This window comes from Papio anubis, chromosome 18 (assembly GCF_008728515.1).
Source record: "Papio anubis isolate 15944 chromosome 18, Panubis1.0, whole genome shotgun sequence".
Classification (NCBI taxonomy): domain Eukaryota; kingdom Metazoa; phylum Chordata; class Mammalia; order Primates; family Cercopithecidae; genus Papio; species Papio anubis.
Genome location: NC_044993.1, coordinates 42,385,197 through 42,408,354, shown reverse-complemented (window position 1 = coordinate 42,408,354; position 23,158 = coordinate 42,385,197). Strand labels below are relative to the sequence as shown.

General features: G+C 39.6%; 2 protein-coding genes across 6 annotated transcripts in view; one reads left to right on the top strand and one right to left on the bottom strand.

Annotated features, from left to right (window-relative positions):
* Positions 1 to 1,034: 1,034 nt before the first annotated feature.
* LOC116271229 (T-cell immunomodulatory protein-like) lies at positions 1,035 to 22,745 on the bottom strand. Of its 2 annotated transcripts, none has more exons than XM_031657929.1 (6): positions 22,321 to 22,745; positions 20,578 to 20,650; positions 15,150 to 15,295; positions 13,897 to 13,954; positions 6,393 to 6,467; positions 1,035 to 1,057 (listed from the first exon to the last, which is right to left on the bottom strand). In XM_031657929.1, the coding sequence occupies exons 1-6, from the start codon at positions 22,526 to 22,528 to the stop codon at positions 1,054 to 1,056; spliced, it is 564 nt and encodes a 187-aa protein (XP_031513789.1). In that variant the 5' UTR covers positions 22,529 to 22,745; the 3' UTR covers positions 1,035 to 1,053. The 2 variants fall into 2 exon arrangements, with proteins under 2 accessions (XP_031513789.1, XP_031513788.1); XM_031657928.1 differs by lacking the exon at positions 1,035 to 1,057 and adding an exon at positions 1,098 to 1,240 and having other exon boundaries at positions 22,321 to 22,693.
* A 42-nt stretch (positions 22,746 to 22,787) lies between these two features.
* The window catches only part of PHKB (phosphorylase kinase regulatory subunit beta), a 228,643-nt gene continuing 228,272 nt past the window's right edge, over positions 22,788 to 23,158 (top strand). The window contains exon 1 of one of the 4 annotated variants that reach the window (XM_021932350.2): positions 22,788 to 22,913. Coding sequence is in view for 2 of the 4 variants with exons in the window: in XM_009196373.4 (XP_009194637.3) it covers positions 22,838 to 22,913 (76 nt within the window). In the remaining 2 variants the exon portion in view is untranslated. The remainder of the gene's footprint in view (positions 22,914 to 23,158) is intronic. The other 3 variants (XM_009196373.4, XM_021932349.2, XM_021932353.2) reach the window with 3 other exon arrangements.

The window sequence follows — 23,158 nt, the reverse complement described above, 5'->3', positions numbered from 1 at the left end:
CAAAAGACTCCTGGGCTCACCTGTTAGCGCTGGCCCAGCCCAGGCCTTGGGACCTGGGGGTTGGTGATTTGGGGGACGGTGCTACACTCATCTCCACTGTTTGTTTCACTTCCCCAAAATGGACCTTTTTTTTTTTCTAAAGAGTCCCAGAGAATGGGGAATTGTTCCTGTAAATATATATTTTTCAAAGTGAAAAAAAAAAAAAAAAGAGATTCCCCAGGCCGGGCGTGGTGGCTCATGCCTGTAATCCCAGCACTTTGGGAGAGCGAGACTCCATCTCAAAAAAAACAAAAAAGATTTCCCCTGTGTTTGATATTTATGGGTTTTTACAACCCAGCAAATCACCATTAGTAAGATTTAGGAAATTCAAGGAAGATGGCAGTCTCATGTGAAGGAGAAAGTTACAGTGAAAATAGGTACATTCTCGGGCACATCAATTTTAGCTAAGAACACCTATGAAGCCTGAGATTCTAGAAGCTGACATGCTTAAAATGATCTGTATTTCTATATTCCTTTGCAAGTCTTTACTTATGGTAAAGTAAATAAACACAGGCTACTATGTTGTGTTTTCAAAGATGGTCACATTATTTCTCATCTCACATGCTCTTTCGCATTCAATTTTGCCATGCCTATATCAGGAGGTAGAGTCTATATTAATCTACTAACTCCACTGAATTTTAGCTAGTCCCATGACCTATTCTGACCAATAGAATATAAAATAAATGACACTTGTTTAACTTCCAGGATTGGGTCTTAAGAGACGCAGTTTCTGGCTACATTTCATGGAATGCTTCCTAAAAAGCATCCATTATGAAGTCCAAGCTAGCCATGGAGAGAGAGGGGGAGGTCATATGAAGGAGCACCACTAAAGGCCCCCAGTGACTATGATAATGATGGTAATGATGGTACAAGAATGAAGGCAAAAGCACAGGTTTTAGAACTTGGATGATCCAGATTCAATTCCCAGATTTAGCATTTATTTACACATTTGTGAGCTTGTGGTAGTCCCTTAACCTTTGAATTAGACTCTTCAGTCACTGTTAGTCACACAAGCTATCTGTTGTAAGAAAGAAAAAAAAAGAGGCAACTGATTTTAAGTGCCAACCTCAGAGTTACTTAATAAACATTTAATGAAACAACAACAAGCTTGTCTGAGATACTCTTTGTCCTCTTCGTTCCCCATCCAACTCTGAGCCTCCAAAGGGACAGAAAAGCTGTACAATTCCGTGGTGTGCCTCTTCTGCAAGATATACAGGAGAAGACTGGGAAAAGCATCACTAGAGAACAAAGTCACCTGGGTAAATTCCTCATGAATCACTCACTCTGGGCCTCAATGAGAACAAAAAGGTGCGGTTCTGGATAAATCTTAAGGACTTTTCAGCAATAATGTCTCAAGTACATAAGAGAAAATATGAAGATTTCTTGCATAAGAGAAAATATGAAGATTTCTTTGTCATGTTTATACTTTGCCCAATACTCCTACCTTCCTAGGGTGTGCAAAAGTAACATGACACCTAAGAGATAGCACCGACTCCTAAGACAGGCAAATACAGTGGAAGAACAGGCAGTCTGAAAAGAAGCATGCGTCCCACAGTTGAACACACACCTACATTCAGGACTACTGTGAAACTCACTCAGGAACTGGAACTCAGAGCTTAGACCTCCGGGGTAAAAATCAAGTATTTGCAAAGCATTTTCAACAGTTTATATACACTTTGAAAAAATGCAACTGGAATCTAATGAAAGAGGACTTAATCTATATTTTCAGAAATTATGATTCTGATTCATTTCACCCTAAATTGAAATGGTAATATATACTAATCTTACTCAAAAACTGCTATATACATGGCTTTTTTAACTATACTAGTTTTTTTCTTTTTTTTTTTTTTTTTGAGATAGGGTCTCACTCTGTCGCCTAGGCTATAGTGCAGTGGTGCAATCAAGGCTCACTGCAGCCTCAACTTCCCTGGATCAACAATCTTCTCACTTTAGCCTCCCAAGCAGCTGGGACCACAGGAGCGCACCATCATGCCGGATTACTTTTTTCGTTTTTTTTTTTGTATGTAGAGATGGGGTCTCCCTATGTTGCCCAGGCTGGTCTTGAACTCCTGGGGGGGCTCAGGTGATCCTCTTGCCTCATTCTCCCAAAGTGCTGGGATCATAGGCATGAGTCACTGCCCCTAGCCTATACTAGTTTCAATACATACACAAGTATTAACAGTAATGAAATAAAGTAAAATGGTTTCTCCCTGAACAAGGAAACAAAGTTTTAATATATGCCAATAAAAGGAAATGTTACTATCAATTTTTTTTGCACAGAAACTATAACACTATACTTTTCTCAAAAGAAGCTGATCTTTCTGAATAATTACAAATATACATCTAAAAATTATTAAGATTTAACTAAAAGCAAGGTGAGTAAATTTTGATAACATCTTAAAACCATTTACTTAGAAACAAACAATTTCACTTAAATATAATACTACCAATCAGAACATAAAATAAAGCAGTATAAGTTGCCAGGAAATCTGAGGTAATTAATTTTTAAATTTTTATTTATTTATTATTTATTTATTTATTTATTGTTTTTGAGACAAAGTCTCACTCTGCTGTCACCCAGGCTGAAGTGCAGTGGTGTGATCTCGGCTCACTGCAACCTCTGCCTCCTGAGTTCAAGTCAAAATCTGAGGTGATTTAATTGACCCCTCCAACACATCTGGCGGGACTATAGGAAATAAAATTATAGACCCTTAAGAAATGAACATGCCACTTGAAATAACCACCACATAGGTCATCTGCTAGAAGTTTTTCACTATTTCTGCAGTTTAACTTTGAAAAGAAAAAAGGTCTGGGTGAGAAACACTGGGAAAAGAAATTAATGTATCTCTAATAGCACAGTTCCTTTAGGAAAAGAGAAAAGTTAGAAAACTGACGTAATGTTTCCATGGAAATACTGATTAGAAAAAAATACCTGATCACTCAGATTTTAATAGATTCCTTTTAGCAACAGTATTAAAAATATGAATGTTGTATGGCATGAGAGGGAGGGAGGGTGCTGCCAGGGGAATTTGAAGAAAATATAAATCATCTCAAAGTTATCTTTTTTTGTTATGGGTATTAATGCTGATTACAAAGTCAAAAGCTGCCTTGAGTATTATTTGGTTTTATTTTGTGTTATAAATCTCATCATAATTTTCATATTCTTACTAAACAATAGATTTAAGTGATACAATATCATACTTCATTAAAACAAATATTTATAATATTTTCTGTAATGCATCAACAAACAAAATCAACAGTAAAAATGAAGGGTGATTTAATAAATCAGTCATTGGTTATAATGTAAGAAAATATGAAAGGCTAAATGGAAAAATGGAGATTTATTTCTTCTGGATTGATAGTAGCTGACTACATTTAAATAGAGAATACAGCTTTTTTAAATAATGGAGGGGCAAAATCCACCCACACAACAGTTAAAAATGATTGCTTTCGGTGCTACTTATACTACATTCAATATTTTCATGCGATCACTTGTGATGTAAACAGTGTACGGCAAAGTATATATCTGTCACATACCTACATTAATATCTCCAACTATACAACTTGGGCCTGACCCAGAATGTATTTGAACTCAGTACGTGAGTCAGAAAATTTTGACAGACCAACATTATATTTGGTTTTGACTAAAATTACAGGTACAAGTGTTTACATTTCAACATTAAAAACAATATTCTGAATGAGTATCCAACATCAGTTTCCAATGTCCTCATAGAAAATGCTCATTAACAATAACGTCACATCACTGCAGAAGCAGTTGTGACACTTAATAGCTAGGTGTTATTTCTAAGTAATACGGCACATTATTACATTATTTCAAGTCATTATAAGTGAAGTTGAAGCTCAAACTAAAGTCTCACCTTTGACCATTTAACACACTTCAATTATCTCCTGAACCTCATTAGATGCAGTGAGTGCCCTTCCTGTTCCTGTTAGATAACCCCACTGTACCAATTATAAGGAATTCTTCTGCTCATCACCACTGCTATTTAGACTGATCATCTGCACCTTTAGTCCAGCCAAACTGGTTCTGCTATCTCAGATTTGCATGTCTGCACTAGGCCAGGTTATAGCATGGGCTTTCTGCTATAATTCTACAGAAGCATTTCACACTCAATTTAAAGATCATTGCATGCTTCCCAAACCAAAGTCCTGGTCAAATTCAATTAAAGATAATCTTGGGTTTGGCATACCCATAACGCATAATATTTAAATTGTAAAAGGTAGATTTCTTGATAAATAAGATTAGGCTGCCAATCAAGATCATGTGAATAGCCCAAAATGTCAATGCTGATGACTTTTTCACTTATGCACCTATGCACGTATTTTATCTGTTGTTTATAAAACTGACATGGCTTAAATGTATTTTTCATATTTTAGTAACATATTAATGTTTGCTCCCACAGGGGCATATTCAGCTTTCTGTTGTCTGAACCACAACATTGTTAGACTGCAATCATTCTAAACAATGCAAACTTCTGTCAGCTTATATATCTTCAAACTGGCATCAGGACAAATCTTAGATGCAAACTTGTCACTTAGATATGGTTAGCTACTATTGTTCAATTTGTAACTGAGGTTCGAATGACAGATATCCTAAAATACCAGAGTATTATTACTGTAGTATATTGGATCGAATATAACATATAAAAAATAAAGTTGGACATGTCTTCAGGCATAATGTTTTAAAATCTGAACTTGTTCATGAAGTAGAGAAAAAAAATCTAATACAGAATTAAGAACAAATAAAGAAGCTATGGCACTATCCCATAATATTCTAAATCGTTTTCTCGCAGATTAAGTAAAAAATATGTACAGGTAATAGAAGTTTCATTAATACTTTGTGAATTATCAACAATAGCTGTTTCACTTTCAATTTCTAAAGGTCAAACTACATCAGATTAAAGATATTCCAATTATTCCCCTGACTAAAGTGAAGTTACCACAAAATAAAACAGGCCAGAAGTTGCCACCACAATCTCTATCACATGTCTGCCTTTGAAGAGAGGAAAAGAAAGGACAGGGTTTTCTGAGCAGTCCCCATTTGCTGTGGAAGGAGTGCAGAGGCGGAGGGGAGTGGCCTGTGTTTTCCCCGCACCCCACCTACACTCAATTCCTATTGGATACGGCCACAAAAGCAAATCAAGATCTCCTTCCAATTTGTCTCTAAAGCAAGACTCTCTTCAAGGTATTTTTCAAAGTTTGGAGAAAAAACAGGTTTCTCATTCAGGATTCACAGTAATGATTTCAAAGTTCACTATAACTAGCATCAAAGTGCCCATATTCTTTATTAAAAATCTACAGAAAAAGTAATGGGGGATCTCCCAACCAAGCACTAACCAGGTCTGACCTTGCTTAGCTTCCAAGATCAGAAGAGATTGGGCGCATTCAGGGTGGCATGGCCGTAGACCAGAAAAAGTAATAGGAAATGTGAACGTGTCTCTTCAGAATACCTTAAATTTTGACAATTTACTCCTCTGCATACCTATAAATCACATTTCAAAAATGAATCATAAAAACAAACTACTTCTATAAAACACAAAGAGAAAAGTCACTAGAGTTCCAAGTAGCTAGGAAAGACAGATTGACAAGGGTGGTCCTTCGTCTTTTCAGAAAGACAAAAAAGTAAATAAATGTGTTCTGTACTCTTGAACTAAACTTTATCTTATCAGATACAGAAAAAAATTAACCAGGTTGAAGGTATCTTATGAAAAGTATCTTGCTATCATGAATTCTTGTGTTACGAGACCAGTTCTATTTAAATCCAGAGTAATTACAATGGATATCTTGGAATTGCAAGATTCCAGGCACTTTTCCCTAAGAATTGCACACTTAGGTAGTAAGAGAGGCCTAGCACACATACTGGTGAAGGACAATGTATATACACTGACAAGTTTCCAGAGCTTAGAGGAGGGCTTACATTACTAGACCATTATTGACCGCTCACTGAACAAATGACAGAAAGAAACAAATCTTATCAATTAAAGTCTAGCAGCTAACATGACTAAGGTAGGGAGGATCCACTCAAGACCGCGGGTATCCTCCCTATTTACGTGAAATCTATACATTTCAAAAACATTTAATGAACCAATATGTAAATGGAGACCTGTAAAGTTTCAATCTCTAATTTTCAAAGAGATAAAAGGACTAAGCTGGCCCTTGGAAACCAGTTGCAGGCCAAATCCAAACTATTTGAGAAAGCTTATATATACAGACCAAATGCCCATTTAAAAATCTTTAAAAACAAAGATATCCAATGAACTATTTTTTCTGCAATGGTTAAAGTAGCAGCAATATATATGATTAATTACATAGTTAAAATCATATTTACTTACCCTCCTAATAGTATCTGTGGCTGGTTGGATTCATTTGTGATACCAAAAATATCAGGAATTAGATCACCATTGAAACTGAAAAAAATTAAAACAATAAGCAGCTATTTCATTAAATTCTTACTTCTAATTTAGCTTTAAAAGAAACAATAACTTTTGGAAAGTGTGGTAGACATTACAATGCTTGCCAGTATCTAGTGATAAGTAGTAAGTCAAATGTCAGCACAAGTGACATGTGTCACTTTTACACCAAAGTGTATAATTTCTGTTACCGGCCCCTCCAGCCCTCTCCAGGCTTGCCATGGCAATGAGAAGACATTGTGATTCAGATGGACTAGCTACAAAGACAGTGGGGTCTCAGATGGCCTGACTCTAAGCAACAGCACAGAGCAGAGCCTGTTGTTGACCCACACTGGACATATAGTAAGAGCAAGAAAGATTCTTTTTGTGAGATTTTGGGTATGTCTGTAATCTTTGCATTATCTAGACTATCCTTGAATGATAAGGATATAGCACTAATTCCTAGAAACTTACTTCAGAATCATAAGCCAACTCATTTATTTAGATGGGCTTAGGAGAAATAACCCAGAAAAATAATCCTAGTTGGTATAAAACTTCATATTGGCCATTGAATATTTTAACAACAATGAAAAAATACACAACTATGAAAGAAATCTAGCGGGGCACCATTAAGAAGATTAATCGATGGATTTACAGTTCAGACTTCTAATGGCCACTGACACACTGCTGTATGGGTATGATTTCAATAACTGTAAGAAAGGCAGTACTGGAAAAAAGAATGTGGTCAAACTTTGCTCTAGTCCCAGGAATGATCTCGACCTCTACCAAAATACGCTGTCAAAAATTTATAAATCCAAATTTACATCAGTTATTTAAATCAATTATCCTGGTACATGAGTCTATACTGAGAATATAAATAATAACACAAAGGAAGAGTTATAAAAAGAACAAAAATTTCTCCTTAATATAAGAATCTTTCTAAATTTCTAGAGGAAATTGTATCCTACATACTAAACATAACAGTTATACTCAAAAACAGCTATCTTAATTCTTTCAGTAATGACAGCATAGATCCATAAGGGACACATCTGAAGCTACTGAAACAAAAACACAAATCTCTTCTTTCCAAAACAATAAATTTCATTTTTCTTTGTCCTATCTGATGGCAAATAAATACAATATAATCAAAGGTACAGGCCTCTGAGTGAATTTAGTGTTTATATTACTAAGCAAAGTAGCTTCCTATGTGAAGATTTTATTTTATGTTTAAGTTTAAAATCATTTCGGGGCGGAGCAAGATGGCCGAATAGGAACAGCTCCAGTCTCCAACTCCCAGCGCGAGCGACACAGAAGACCGGTGATTTCTGCATTTTCAACTGAGGCACTGGGTTCATCTCACTAGGGAGTGCCGGACAATCGGTGCTGGTCAGCTGCTGCAGCCTGACCAGCGAGAGCTGAAGCAGGGCCAGGGAAGCGCAAGGGGAAAGGGAATCCCTTTTCCTAGCCAGGGTAACTGAGACACACAACACCTGGAAAATCGGGTAACTCCCACCCCAATACTGCGCTTTAAGCAAACGGGCACACCAGGAGATTATATCCCACATCTGGCCGGGAGGGTCCCACGCCCACGGAGCCTCCCTCATTGCTAGCACAGCAGTCTGCGATCTACCAGCAAGGCAGCAGCCAGGCTGGGGGAGGGGCGCCTGGGGCGCCCGCCATTGCTGAGGCTTAAGTAGGTAAACAAAGCCGCTGGGAAGCTCGAACTGGGTGGAGCTCACAGCAGCTCAAGGAAACCTGCCTGTCTCTGTAGACTCCACCTCTGGGGACAGGGCACAGTAAACAATAACAAAAGCAGCAGAAACCTCTGCAGACGCAAACGACTCTGTCTGACAGCTTTGAAGAGAGCAGTGGATCTCCCAACACGGAGGTTGATATCTGAGAAGGGACAGACTGCCTGCTCAAGTGGGTCCCTGACCCCTGAGTAGCCTAACTGGGAGACATACCCCACTAGGGGCAGTCTGACACCCCACACCTCACAGGGTGGAGTACACCCCTGGGAGGAAACTTCCAAAGCAACAATCAGACAGGTACACACGCTGTTCAGCAATATTCTATCCTCTGCAGCCTCTGCTGCTGATACCCAGGCAAACAGGGTCTGGAGTGGACCTCAAGCAATCTCCAACAGATCTACAGCTGAGGGTCCTGACTGTTAGAAGGAAAACTATCAAACAGGAAGGACACCTACACCAAAACCCCATCAGTACGTCACCATCATCATCAAAGACCAGAGGCAGACAAAACCACAAAGATGGGGAAAAAGCAGGGCAGAAAAGCTGGAAATTCAAAAAATAAGAGCACATCTCCCCCGGCAAAGGAGCGCAGCTCATCGCCAGCAACGGATCAAAGCTGGACGGAGAATGACTTTGACGAGATGAGAGAAGAAGGCTTCAGTCCATCAAATTTCTCAGAGCTAAAGGAGGAATTACGTACCCAGCGCAAAGAAACTAAAAATCTTGAAAAAAAAGTGGAAGAATTGACGGCTAGACTAATTAATGCAGAGAAGGTCATAAACGAAATGAAAGAGATGAAAACCATGACACGAGAAATACGTGACAAATGCACAAGCTTCAGTAACCGACTCGATCAACTGGAAGAAAGAGTATCAGCGATTGAGGATCAAATGAATGAAATGAAGTGAGAAGAGAAACGAAAAGAAAAAAGAAGAAAAAGAAATGAACAAAGCCTGCAAGAAGTATGGGATTATGTAAAAAGACCAAATCTACGTCTGATTGGGGTGCCTGAAAGTGAGGGGGAAAATGGAACCAAGTTGGAAAACACTCTTCAGGATATCATCCAGGAGAACTTCCCCAACCTAGTAGGGCAGGCCAACATTCAAATCCAGGAAATACAGAGAACGCCACAAAGATACTCCTCGAGAAGAGCAACTCCAAGACACATAATTGCCAGATTCACCAAAGTTGAAATGAAGGAAAAAATCTTAAGGGCAGCCAGAGAGAAAGGTCGGGTTACCCACAAAGGGAAGCCCATCAGACTCACAGCAGATCTCTCGGCAGAAACTCTCCAAGCCAGAAGAGAGTGGGGGCCAATATTCAACATTCTTAAAGAAAAGAATTTTTAACCCAGAATTTCATATCCAGCCAAACTAAGTTTCATAAGTGAAGGAGAAATAACATCCTTTACAGATAAGCAAATGCTTAGAGATTTTGTCACCACTAGGCCTGCCTTACAAGAGACCCTGAAGGAAGCACTCAACATGGAAAGGAACAACCGGTACCAGCCATTGCAAAAACATGCCAAAATGTAAAGACCATCGAGGCTAGGAAGAAACTGCATCAACTAACGAGCAAAATAACCAGTTAATATCATAATGGCAGGATCAAGTTCACACATAACAATATTAATCTTAAATGTAAATGGACTAAATGCTCCAATTAAAAGACACAGACTGGCAAACTGGATAAAGAGTCAAGACCCATCAGTCTGCTGTATTCAGGAGACCCATCTCACACGCAGAGACATACATAGGCTCAAAATAAAGGGATACAGGAAGATTTACCAAGCAAATGGAGAACAAAAAAAAGCAGGGGTTGCAATCCTAGTCTCTGATAAAACAGACTTTAAACCATCAAAGATCAAAAGAGACAAAGAAGGCCATTACATAATGGTAAAGGGATCAATTCCTAAATATATATGCACCCAATACAGGAGCACCCAGATTCATAAAGCAAGTCCTTAGAGACTTATAAAGAGACTTAGACTCCCATACAATAATACAATAATACTGGGAGACTTCAACACTCCACTGTCAACATTAGACAGATCAACGAGACAGAAAGTTAACAAAGATATCCAGGAATTGAACTCATCTCTGCAGCAAGCAGACCTAATAGACATCTATAGAACTCTCCACCTCAAATCAACAGAATATACATTCTTCTCAGCACTACATCGCACTTACTCCAAAATTGACCACATAATTGGAAGTAAAGCACTTCTCAGCAAATGTACAAGAACAGAAATTATAACAAACTGTCTCTCAGACCACAGTGCAATCAAACTAGAACTCAGGACTAAGAAACTCAATCAAAACCACTGAACTACATGGAAATTGAACAACCTGCTCCTGAATGACTACTGGGTACATAACGAAATGAAGGCAGAAATAAAGATGTTCTTTGAAACCAATGAGAACAAAGATACAACATACCAGAATCTCTGGGACACATTTAAAGCAGTGTGTAGAGGGAAATTTATAGCACTAAATGCCCACAAGAGAAAGCAGGAAAGATCTAAAATTGACACTCTAACATCACAATTAAAAGAACTAGAGAAGCAAGAGCAAACACATTCGAAAGCTAGCAGAAGGCAAGAAATAACTAAGATCAGAGCAGAACTGAAGGAGATAGAGACACAAAAAACCCTCCAAAAAAATCAATGAATCCAGAAGTTGGTTTTTTGAAAAGATCAACAAAATTGATAGACCGCTAGCAAGACTAATAAAGAAGAAAAGAGAGAAGAATCAAATAGACGCAATAAAAAATGATAAAGGGGATATCACCACCGACCCCACAGAAATACAAACTACCATCAGAGAATACTATAAACACCTCTACGCAAATAAACTGGAAAATCTAGAAGAAATGGATAATTTCCTGGACACTTACACTCTTCCAAGACTAAACCAGGAAGAAGTTGAATCCCTGAATAGACCAATAGCAGGCTCTGAAATTGAGGTAATAATTAATAGCCTACCAACCAAAAAAAGTCCAGGACCAGACGGATTCACAGCCGAATTCTACCAGAGGTACAAGGAGGAGCTGGTACCATTCCTTCTGAAACTATTCCAATCAATAGAAAAAGAGGGAATCCTCCCTAACTCATTTTATGAGGCCAACATCATCCTGATACCAAAGCCTGGCAGAGACACAACAAAAAAAGAGAATTTTAGACCAATATCCCTGATGAACATCGATGCAAAAATCCTCAATAAAATACTGGCTAACCGAATCCAGCAGCACATCAAAAAGCTTATCCACCATGATCGAGTGGGCTTCATCCCTGGGATGCAAGGCTGGTTCAACATTCGCAAATCAATAAACATAATCCAGCATATAAACAGAACCAAAGACAAGAACCACATGATTATCTCAATAGATGCAGAAAAGGCTTTTGACAAAATCCAACAGCCCTTCATGCTAAAAACGCTCAATAAATTCGGTATTGATGGAACGTCCCTCAAAACAATAAGAGCTATTTATGACAAACCCACAGCCAATATCATACTGAATGGGCAAAAACTGGAAGCATTCCCTTTGAAAACTGACACAAGACAGGGATGCCCTCTCTCACCACTCCTATTCAACATAGTGTTGGAAGTTCTGGCTAGGGCAATCAGGCAAGAGAAAGAAATCAAGGGTATTCAGTTAGGAAAAGAAGAAGTCAAATTGTCCCTCTTTGCAGATGACATGATTGTATATTTAGAAAACCCCATTGTCTCAGCCCAAAATCTCCTTCAGCTGATAAACAACTTCAGCAAAGTCTCAGGATACAAAATTAATGTGCAAAAATCACAAGCATTCTTATACACCAGTAACAGACAAACAGAGAGCCAAATCATGAATGAACTTCCATTCACAATTGCTTCAAAGAGAATAAAATACCTAGGAATCCAACTTACAAGGGATGTAAAGGACCTCTTCAAGGAGAACTACAAACCACTGCTCAGTGAAATAAAAGAGGACACAAACAAATGGAAGAACATACCACGCTCATGGATAGGAAGAATCAATATCGTGAAAATGGCCATACTGCCCAAGGTAATTTATAGATTCAATGCCATCCCCATCAAGCTACCAATGACTTTCTTCACAGAATTGGAAAAAACTGCTTTAAAGTTCATATGGAACCAAAAAAGAGCCTGCATTGCCAAGACAATCCTAAGTCAAAAGAACAAAGCTGGAGGCATCACGCTACCTGACTTCAAACTATACTACAAGGCTACAGTAACCAAAACAGCATGGTACTGGTACCAAAACAGAGATACAGACCAATGGAACAGAACAGAGTCCTCAGAAATAATACCACACAACTACAGCCATCTGATCTTTGACAAACCTGAGAGAAACAAGAAATGGGGAAAGGATTCCCTATTTAATAAATGGTGCTGGGAAAATTGGCTAGCCATAAGTAGAAAGCTGAAACTGGATCCTTTCCTTACTCCTTATACGAAAATTAATTCAAGATGGATTAGAGACTTAAATGTTAGACCTAATACCATAAAAATCCTAGAGGAAAACCTAGGTAGTACCATTCAGGACATAGGCATGGGCAAAGACTTCATGTCTAAAACACCAAAAGCAACGGCAGCAAAAGCCAAAATTGACAAATGGGATCTCATTAAACTAAAGAGCTTCTGCACAGCAAAAGAAACTACCATCAGAGTGAACAGGCAACGTATAGAATGGGAGAAAATGTTTGCAATCTACTCATCTGACAAAGGGCTAATATCCAGAACCTACAAAGAACTCAAACAAATTTACAAGAAAAAAAACAAACAACCTCATCAAAAAGTGGGAAAAGGATATGAACAGACATTTCTCAAAAGAAGACATTCATACAGCCAACAGGCACATGAAAAAATGCTCATCGTCACTGGCCATCAGAGAAATGCAAATCAAAACCACAATGAGATACCATCTCACACCAGTTAGAATGGCGATCATTAAAAAGTCAGGAAACAACAGGTGCTGGAGAGGATGTGGAGAAATAGGAACACTTTTACACTGTTGGTGGGATTGTAAACTAGTTCAACCATTATGGAAAACAGTATGGCGATTCCTCAAGGATGTAGAACTAGATGTACCATATGACCCAGCCATCCCATTACTGGGTATATACCCAAACGATTATAAATCATGCTGCTATAAAGACACATGCACACGTATGTTTATTGCGGCACTATTCACAATAGCAAAGACTTGGAATCAACCCAAATGTCCATCAGTGACAGACTGGATTAAGGAAATGTGGCACATATACACCATGGAATACTATGCAGCCATAAAAAACGATGAGTTTGTGTCCTTTGTAGGGACATGGATGCAGCTGGAAACCATCATTCTCAGCAAACTATCACAAGAACAGAAAACCAAACACCGCATGTTCTCACTCATAGGTGGGAACTGAACAATGAGATCACTTGGACTCGGAAAGGGGAACATCACACACCGGGGCCTATCATGGGGAGGGGGGAGGGGAGAGGGATTGCACTGGGAGTTATACCTGATGTAAATGAGGAGTTGGTGGGTGCTGACGAGTTGATGGGTGCAGCACACCAACATCGCACAAGTATACATATGTAACAAACCTGCACGTTATGCACATGTACCCTAGAACTTAAAGTATAATAATTAAAAAAAAAAAAAAAAGTTTAAAATCATTTCAAAGGAAGCAAGCACATACTTACTCCATAATTAGTGGCTCATCTTGAAAAGTCCTATTGAGTATGGTCATATTGTTAGGATCTGCAAAAAGATATATAGCAGTCTTTTTATATTACTTTTGATATCTACACTTAGGAAAAAATATTCTTCTACTCTTTTCAAGATTTATCTCTAATTTATTCCAACTATTATTATTAAAGAGATAGTATAAATCTAGTTCAAATGAACAAGCTTGCAAAGACAAAATATTGGGAAGTACATTCTACAGTGAAGACTAGCATTACAATAACTTCCTTTTGAGGTATGCATCTAAATATTTGCTAGCTGAGTCTTTGTCTTTACACAATTTAGTACTAGAGAGGCTGACAATTAACAAGGATTTTGTGTAAAAAAGGCCATATATGCAAAACTTCCTGGCTCTAAAATGTACATGCTTATATACAAGCTTTGTACATGGTACTCCTTCTGTAAATATTTATTGATTTAATGAATATAATGTATTGAGGTTACTGTTTACATTCCCAAATGGTGCAGACAACACGACTGAAATTTGACTCCATGAACAAAGTTGCCTATTTAGGTATAACTAATTGGCTTTTCAGATATGGCTTGATGATTTGCGACTAGGGAAGGTAGACTGACTCTCCAACTATACTTCAACTTTGTTGTGCTTTCCTGTGCTGAGGAGACTAGAAACCAAAAATAGCATTTTCCAGATATCGTTGCATCTGAGATGCTGAATAAAAGTTAAGCCTTGCCAATCAGATACACTGTGAGTCTTAAAGGCATGAATGAGGCAAAGGCTGTTTCTCTGCTATTTCTATCTGTGTCTGCTCACTGAATTTGGGAGTATCAAGAGACCAGGTGCAGCATTCATTTTGCTAGGAGAAATCACTGCAGGCACAGCAAGCATCATTCTGGCAGCAGTTGTGTAACTAGCCACTTCTGATAGTGGAAAGAGGCAGAAGCTTTTCTGATGATACTGGGATTGCTCCTGAAAGCTTATTCTTTAGCCATCCCAATAATTCTGTGAGCCATTAAAACCCTTTAATAAATCTCTGTCCTCTTTAAGCTAGTAAGAGTGAAGTTTGTTAGTAGAAGTGACCCCTGCCCAGTTCAGGGTTGAAAAAGAAAAATCAGCAAATAAACTTTGAAAAAAGTTTTTACAATTATTGACACCCAAGAACAGTATTTTTGAACTGATTTCAGAACAATATTTTGTTACATTTACCTTCATATTCAATGATAAATATTAAAAATTTTAAAACAAATTCACCTAATGTTTGATTTTGTCCCCAGAAGATAACAGCTCCTAATTCACTCTTGGCATAATTTTTGGGAAGATATGTCAGAAGGACATCCATTTGAGAATCTCCATCATAATCCCCAGGGACTACACTTGTTATCAATGCACTGTGATTCCTAAAAGAAACAAGCATTTACAAATATCAGACAAGTTGTAATGGAAAAGGACAACTCTGTATTTCTACCATAAAAAAATATTTTGAATGAAAAACTTAAAACTTCACATAACTGACCGATTGCCTTCTCTTTCCTATCTTTTCACCCCAGATGTATTTAGACCTCTTTGGTCTACAAAAGAGTTCAGAATGAATGCAGAATAGTCTCAAGAAACAAGAGAAAACTGAAATATGTCAAGAGAAAACGTGTTTATTATGTTCAAGCAATGGCTAGTATAGTCCTTCTATATAGTTCCTTTGTCAAGGACACTAAGACATTCGGATGGTGTTTCTAACAACTGGAGGCTCATAATTGTAAAGCAGTAAGCAATATCACTGGGATTTTTTCAATTAAAAGATATTACTTATAAAATATTTAGTTTAGATTTTAACATAAATTCAAAATTTATAGTAAAAATTAAAAAATCATTTTATTTCTGAAAGCTAGTAAAGAATGGATTTTTTTTTCCAAACTTGGCAATCAATACAGCATCCAAACATATATATCTAATTTTATACACATATTTTTATTTTTTCCCTTGTCATAGGTAGTGATATATTTTTATTAACAAAATAATTCTAAAATTATTTATATGAATCTTGAAAACTTAACATCCGGCAGTCTTGTTGTCTGAGTGACCCAAGCAAAAAGTAGGCCTTAAATTCATTTTATATTTAATACTACTCAGATCAAATAGCAAGACAACAAATTTCCAAGTAGACTATAGAAAAATACTTTCTTAATGCATCAATGGCAGTCCTTTCTCCCTCTCACTCAGCAAGGTAAGAACCAAGTGGTGCATTTCTTGAAAGTCTCAGGAATTAAGGATTTAAGTTACAGTAACGGGTAAGGTTTTGGCCTTAAGCTAAACACAGGAGTTAACTAAAAGTCTACAAAAGGAACAATTTAACACTTGCCCACAGCTCTACCTATTTCTAGAATGTTAGTCCATCAAGAACATACATGCAGGGCAAAAGATAGTAGACAAGTCCCACTAGGCAATGCATTTCCAATTATTTCTTTAGCACCTTACTTGGAAATATGAGTAGACACCTGCCTTTTGCCTTCTGAAGAAAACTTTTGACTATTAAAGAGAGCTAAAACAAATAGCAATAAGGAACCTGAAGAAAACAGAGCTAATGCAACAAAAGAAAACTTCAAAATTACACTTTAGAAAAGAGAAAAAAGTATATATATATAAAGAAAAACAGTATGCTAAAAGACATCATAAGAATGATCGTAAAACATCAGTAAGAAAACAAAACAAAACAAAAAATCTCGGAAATTAAAAATGTGACACCTGGCTGGGCGTGGTGGTTCATGCCTGTAATTCCAACACTTTGGGAGGTGGAGGTGGACGGATCACTTGAGGTCAGGAATTTGAGAACAGCCTGGCCAACATGCTGAAACCCCATCACTATTAAAAATACAAAAAGTAGCAGGCATGGTGGTGTGCATCTCTAATCCCAGCTACTTGGGAGGCTGAGGCAGGAGAATCGCTTGAACCCAGGAGGTGGAGGTTGCAGTGAGATTAGGCCAATGCACTCTATCTAGCCTGGGCAACAGAATGAGACTCCATGTCAAAAAAAAAAAAAAAAAAAAAAAAAAAAAGGACTTAGAATTTAGAAGAGAAAGTTGAGAAAACCTCCTGCAAAGGAAAACAAAACAAAACAAAACAAAACAAAATGATAAAAATAAGAAACAGATAAGATAAAGGAACAAAGGATGAACCCAGGAAGACTAATAATCAATTGATAGGCATTCCTAAAAGAGACAAACAAAAAAATTTTTCAAAGAAATATTTAATAATGCAAGAGTTTCAAAATGCCCCCAAGGATAGAGGTCTCCAGCTGGAAAGGGCCCACGTAATGCCTAGCATAATAAGTAAAGAATAATCATTCCTGTAATTGCAGCACTTTGGGAGGCGAAGGTGGGTGGACAGCTCCAGCCCAGGATTATGTGGTTACAGTGAGCTATGATCATGTGACTGCACTCCTTTGTCACCTGGGTGACAAAGACCCTGTCTTTATCAAAAAAGAAAAACAAATCTATACCAAAGCACATCATTATGAAATCAGAACAAAATGGAAAAAGAAGAGACTCCAATAGCTTCCAAAATTAAAACAATTTACATTTAAAAGATTAGGAGAAATAATAGGATTGAATTTTAAAACAGCAACCCATGAAGCTAGAACACAATAAGCTAATTACAGTGTTAAGAGCGGGTAGAGGCTGGGCGTGGTGGCTCAAGCCTGTAATCCTAGCATTTTGGGAGGCCGTGGCGGGTAGATTGCCTGAGCTCAGGAGTTTGAGACCAGCCTGGGCAACACAGTGAAATCCCATCTCTACTAAAATACAAAAAAATTAGCCAGGCGTGGTACTGTGCACCTGTAGTCCCAGCTACTCAGGAGGCTGAGGCAGGAGAACTGCTAGAACCAGGGAGGCAGAGGTTGCAGTGAGCTGAGATCGCGCCACTGCACTCCAGCCTGGGAGACAGAGCGAGACTCTGTCTCTAAAAAAAAATAAAAAATAAAAAGTGGGTAGAAAAAGGTTTTAGACATAACAGGACTTATCATGCATCCTTTCTCAGGAATTTCCTGGAGGACACAGCCCCGTGAAGTAAACGAGGAAATTTCTTTTTTTAAATGGGGAAATTCCCCATAGAGTAAGTCTGCAAAAGGCCTGGAGAATGAATCCAGACTGGATAGCAATGCAGAGGATCCAATGGGAAAAAGAAAAATGCATGATAGGTATATGGTAGATATGACAGAATATCTGCAAATAAATTAAGGATATGTACATAGAAAACTATGCAATCTATTTTTTAAAAAGCAATCATTTATCCCAGCAGGGCAAGCTGCACAAAAAATTAAATACTGTCCCAGCACGTTGGGAGGCCAAGGTGGGTGGATCACCTGAGGTCAGGAGTTTGAGACCAGCCTGGCCAATATGGTGAAATCCAGTCTTTACTAAAAATACAAAAAATTAGCCAGGAATGGTGGCAGGTGCCTGTAATCCCAGCTACTTAGGAGACTGAGGCGGGAGAATCGCTTGAACCCGGGAGGCGAAGGTTGCAGTGAGCTGAGATGATGCCACTGCACTCCAGCCAGGGCAACAGAGTGAGACTCCGTCTCAAAAAAAAAAAAAAAATACTGTACATTATTTGGTTTTGAAGTACATAGACACTACATGGTTAAAATGTAAACAATGATTACTGATTCAACAAAAAATTATGATTTAACTACACAGGGACAATGTAGATAAATTAAGTTAATAAAAAACAAGAAATGAATAACAACGATAATTCAAGAAATTAGTGTAAAATTTTATTTTAAAATATGGTAATAAACACTAGAAGAATCAGCTACAGGTTTTTTTTTTTTTTTTTTTTTTTTTGAGACGGAGTCTCGCTGTGTCGCCCAGGCTGGAGTGCAGTGGCCGGATCTCAGCTCACTGCAAGCTCCGCCTCCCGGGTTTTTACGCCATTCTCCTGCCTCAGCCTCCCGAGTAGCCGGGACTACAGGCGCCTGCCACCTCGCCCGGCTAGTTTTTCGTATTTTTTAGTAGAGAGGGGGTTTCACCGTGTGAGCCAGGATGGTCTCGAACTCCTGACCTCGTGATCCGCCCGTCTCGGCCTCCCAAAGTGCTGGGATTACAGGCTTGAGCCACCGCGCCCGGCCAGCTACAGGTTTTAAAAGTGGTTGCATCTGAGAGAGAAATATGGGTGTGGGGGAGTATAAGGGTGAAGAACAGATTATTTTTCCTTTGAAAAATATTCTAAATTAAAACACAAACAAGAGTTTCTAAGTTTTGAAAGTACATTGCATTCATTAAAAATTTAATTGGAATATTTGTTTTAACTTATCAGAACATATGCCATTTACATCCTTTAAATTTCCTTAATTTCTAATCAGAAAAAAAATCACCTCTATGCAGTTAGTCCACTTCTCATATACACTCATCAACTTCAGTTTCTTCCCCACTCCAAGCATGCTGACATTCACTACCCAGGAACACTTCTCAAGGGAAATAAGTTCCTGTTTATCCATTTATAACTTTCCCCTCAAAGTTCTTGTTCAAGGCCATTTTTTTTTAACATGAGTTTGAGTTTACTTAAAATACTGTAGAGTCTGAGAACTAATTAGTCCACACAGGGACTTTTTAAAAACAGTTTCCTAAGTAGTCTTGTAATCTTCTATAAACCAATTCATTCTGGACCTAGTTTACAAGGAAATCAATTTAAAATACTGTTTTCATCATCTCTCATTTGCACAAGGACCTGATGATTCCCCTCTTCTAATGGGACTGCGTTCAAAGTCTTTTTGATATTTCTGAAGGCTACCAGTCTCATGAAAGCTTCTTATCTCATGTTTAGTCCTTAACTCCCTGAAGTGTACCTTCCACTTTTGTCAGGCAGATCTTTCTACCTCCTATTCACAACATGCTGTTGTTACTTTTATCTCTTATAAATGCTCTGTCCCCAAAGTTGAAAGTCTTCATCTAACTTTTTACTTATACTAAGGTCAAGCTCAAGTTCCACGACTCTGGAAGCTGCCCCTTTGGCCTGCACTGACCCATCTCTTCTTGCTTGAATTCAGACTGTCACAAATGCTTGCTCCAAATGTAGTTTGTAGTTTCAAATGAATGTAGTTTCAAAACTGTGTTGGGTCACTATCATGGAGGTAGAGGTGTGGGAGTGGTCACTGTTTCATGTAATGCCAACCACAGAAAAGAAAAATAACTATTACTTGAACATTTAAAAGATTCAGATAACCAAACTTGAATTCTTTCCAAGTCAACCTTAAAAACTCACCATCTATCAGTCAATTAAACAAAAAAAAATTAGAACACTGACTTTTTCCCCACTGCAAAATAGGCCACTCTTCCACAAAACACAACACATGGCTAACACAATGAGACTACTGTGAGTAACTGCTCCCTCAAGATGAGGCACAGAACGAGACACATTCAAGAAGGGGTATGAGATTGCAAGGAAATAAAGGGTGTTTATATAGAAACAAACCTGGATCTACTTAAATTTATTTCTTTAAAGTCATTTTTAAACTTTGGTATTTTCACTATTTTTCCAAAAAAATCACTTCCTACTCATATCTCACAACTAGTGGTTTTGCATCCCAACATTACAGGTAAGGCTGACTTTAAAGACAATCCAATCAGCTACGGCATATCCATTATTACATTAGTGACTAATGTTTTATCAAAATAATCATATTTGTACTTACTTGAAAGATACCTTTACTTTAGGTTTAAAATAGGGTGCATTCTGGTCTGCCAAAAAGACGATTAAGTCGTTTCCTAAAGGAAACAAATATATGATATTAGAAAAATGTTTCTTGGTAAGATACCCCATCAGTGGTTATAAGAAGGTTTCTGGGCACTGTTTTCAACAAGAAAACTTTTATTCTACTCCAGTTCATCTGCCCTCTCAAGGATAGTTCCACTAGGCCAATGGAGAGGCCTAACACTGTATCACAAGTTCAATGTTCAAAGTAGCAGAGGAATAGAAAGGATGAACATGGGAAAAAGCAGCTGATCAAGAGAAACTGAAGCCAGTGGATTCTGCAAGGAGTCAGATTGGTTGACTTAAAAGAACCATATAAAGAAGATGCCTTATAACTATACTACATGTCAAGACTTGTCTTCCCCGAATCTAGCAATGCTGCCTCTTGTAAGGCTGTTTGGTTCATTACACAGATGCATCACACCAAAGATGCAGGGACTCCCATTGTAGATATCTGACAAGGACATAATTAAGCATGTGAGCATAAAACGCTGAATCCTCCAAGACCCTTCTCCTATTGGGCCATCCTCTAGAGGCTGACACATTCTTGGAGCTCAATTAGCACTCATTGAGACAGACTTTTGGAATTGTTTAATCAAACACAGGCCATCTTTAAAGTCAATGCTACTCTCTGTATCCAGTTTGGACAGAGTGGCAACAAGTTTTTGGCAGTACATTGCAAAATGAGGAGTCAAAAAGATTGGGAAAATATTCAGGGTCCGTAAGAGGCTCCTGCATCCTGGCAAGGGCCCCAAGAAGTCTGGTTCAGGATCCTGTCAGACAAGCTCTGAGTAGCTCTTCCTTCCTTCCTTCGTGGCATTGATCTTTAAGCAGCACCTGCTTCTGTAGGTACTCAAGAACGCTAAGACCCCCTAATGCCCACTGTCAGCATTAAGATTTATAAAAAAGTTAGTTTAATGATGGTCAAAGGAAATAATTTCCAAGAACAAGTTAGCAAAGAAAGTAGAGACTTGGAACACTAAAGTGATGACCAAGGTGAGGAAAGTGTACACGAAAGAACAGGCAGCTCAAGAGAGAAATTTCTGTAGTTTGAGACTGCTTTCCCAAGGAGGCATTGGTTTTATCAGTGGTCCCTGCAAAATGCTTGTGTGAGCTGTTGAGTGTTTACGCCCTTGGAAGGGTACATTTGCTTCAAAGAAAGCTGTGGCCTTGACAAAGGGGGGGGGGGGGGGGGGGGGGGCGAATTAGGTAGGTGGGGAGGCAAGGAGAAGCCCCCTATGAGAAGACATTGTCAAGCTGCACCTTTTCCTGTTCATCAACGGGGAAGGAAGACGGAAGCAAAATAGAATGGAATGAGAGGGCCTTAGGAGCGAACGTTGAGGCAAGCTACAAAGATTCCTAAGAATCAGGAAGCACTTTGGAAGGCAAATTATTCCATAGGGAGGAGGGGGAAGGGTGACTGGGAGAAGGCTGCAGACTTCTTAGAAAAAAAACTGGGGTGCTGTCAGGGGGTAGGTCAAACTGTAGGGTGGCTGGGTCAGAACTTGGGGTTGGAAAGGGTGGTGCAAAAGGGCAAACTGTCAATAATGCTAAAGGGAAGGCCACAGGGCTGGGAGAGAAAGGCCAGGAAATGCTAAAGGACCGGCCACTGGGCAATGGGTTTAGGGAACACCGGGAGGGGCACACGGACAGCGAACAGAGGGAGGGCCCGGCAAGCACTGACTTTCCCGCAGCACGAAGAGGTCCGTCTGCTTGTCGGAGTTGAGGTCCCCGAAAGCCGCAAGGGTGCCCCAGGCCTCGGCCCCAAAGAGCTCGGCCGTGACGTTGTGCAGCGCCCGCGCTGGGACCGGCCCGACTCCCAGTAGTGCAAGCCCCGTGAGGAGCGGCGACAGGAGCGCCCAGGAGCTCGGCAGCCGGCCCGCCGCCGCCATGGCAGCCCCTCGGCCCCCGCCCGCCGGCCCAGCGCCGCGCTTGACGGCAGCCGTAAAGCACCGCGTTACCGGCCGAGAGAGTGACTAGCAGCCCCGGGACGCGTAAGAGCCGCTGCCGGATCCTTTTTCTCTCTCCCACTAGGGCTGCCCTTCCGACGCTAAAAAGACAGTGGAGCTAGGGTGAAAGCCGCCCTCACGCTCACTTCCGGCAGGCGCGCCTCCCGACAGTGTCGTGCGGGGGGCGTGGCCGAGCAGGCATTGCTGACAGGCGGCCCCGGGGGCTGTGGCCAAGGTGGCGGCGGGAGCGCGATGGCGGGGGCGGCGGGGCTCACGGCCGAAGTGAGCTGGAAGGTCTTGGAGCGAAGAGCTCGGACCAAGCGCTCAGGTTTGGCTGGCTGGGGCGCCGCCCCCCTCCCCGAGTACCTGGGGTGGTGCTTCTCCTCAAGCACCTTGGTGGGAGGCAGGTGGGGGCCCTGGGAATGAACCTGTGCCCCGAGTTCTCCCTTAGAAATTGTTGGCGGCCCTGACCTTGCTTCTGATATCTTCATCCACCTCTAAAAATTAGGTGGCGGTGCCTACTTCATTGTGTGTGTGCCCCCGACTCTATTCAACTTATGATCCCCACTCGGA

What these genes read in the sequence shown, in the direction of transcription:
- LOC116271229 (XM_031657928.1), bottom strand. Translation starts at nt 22,528, where the DNA reads ATGGCGGCGGCGGGCCGGCTGCCGAGCTCCTGGGCGCTCCTGTCGCCG. An exon ending in AAAGTAAAGGTATCTTTCAA is followed by an intron (nt 15,296 to 20,577) that starts GTAAGTACAAAT and finishes TGTTTCTTTTAG; the next exon opens with GAATCACAGTGCATTGATAA. An exon ending in GATGAGCCACTAATTATGGA is followed by an intron (nt 6,468 to 13,896) that starts GTAAGTATGTGC and finishes AATTTTTTTCAG; the next exon opens with TTTCAATGGTGATCTAATTC.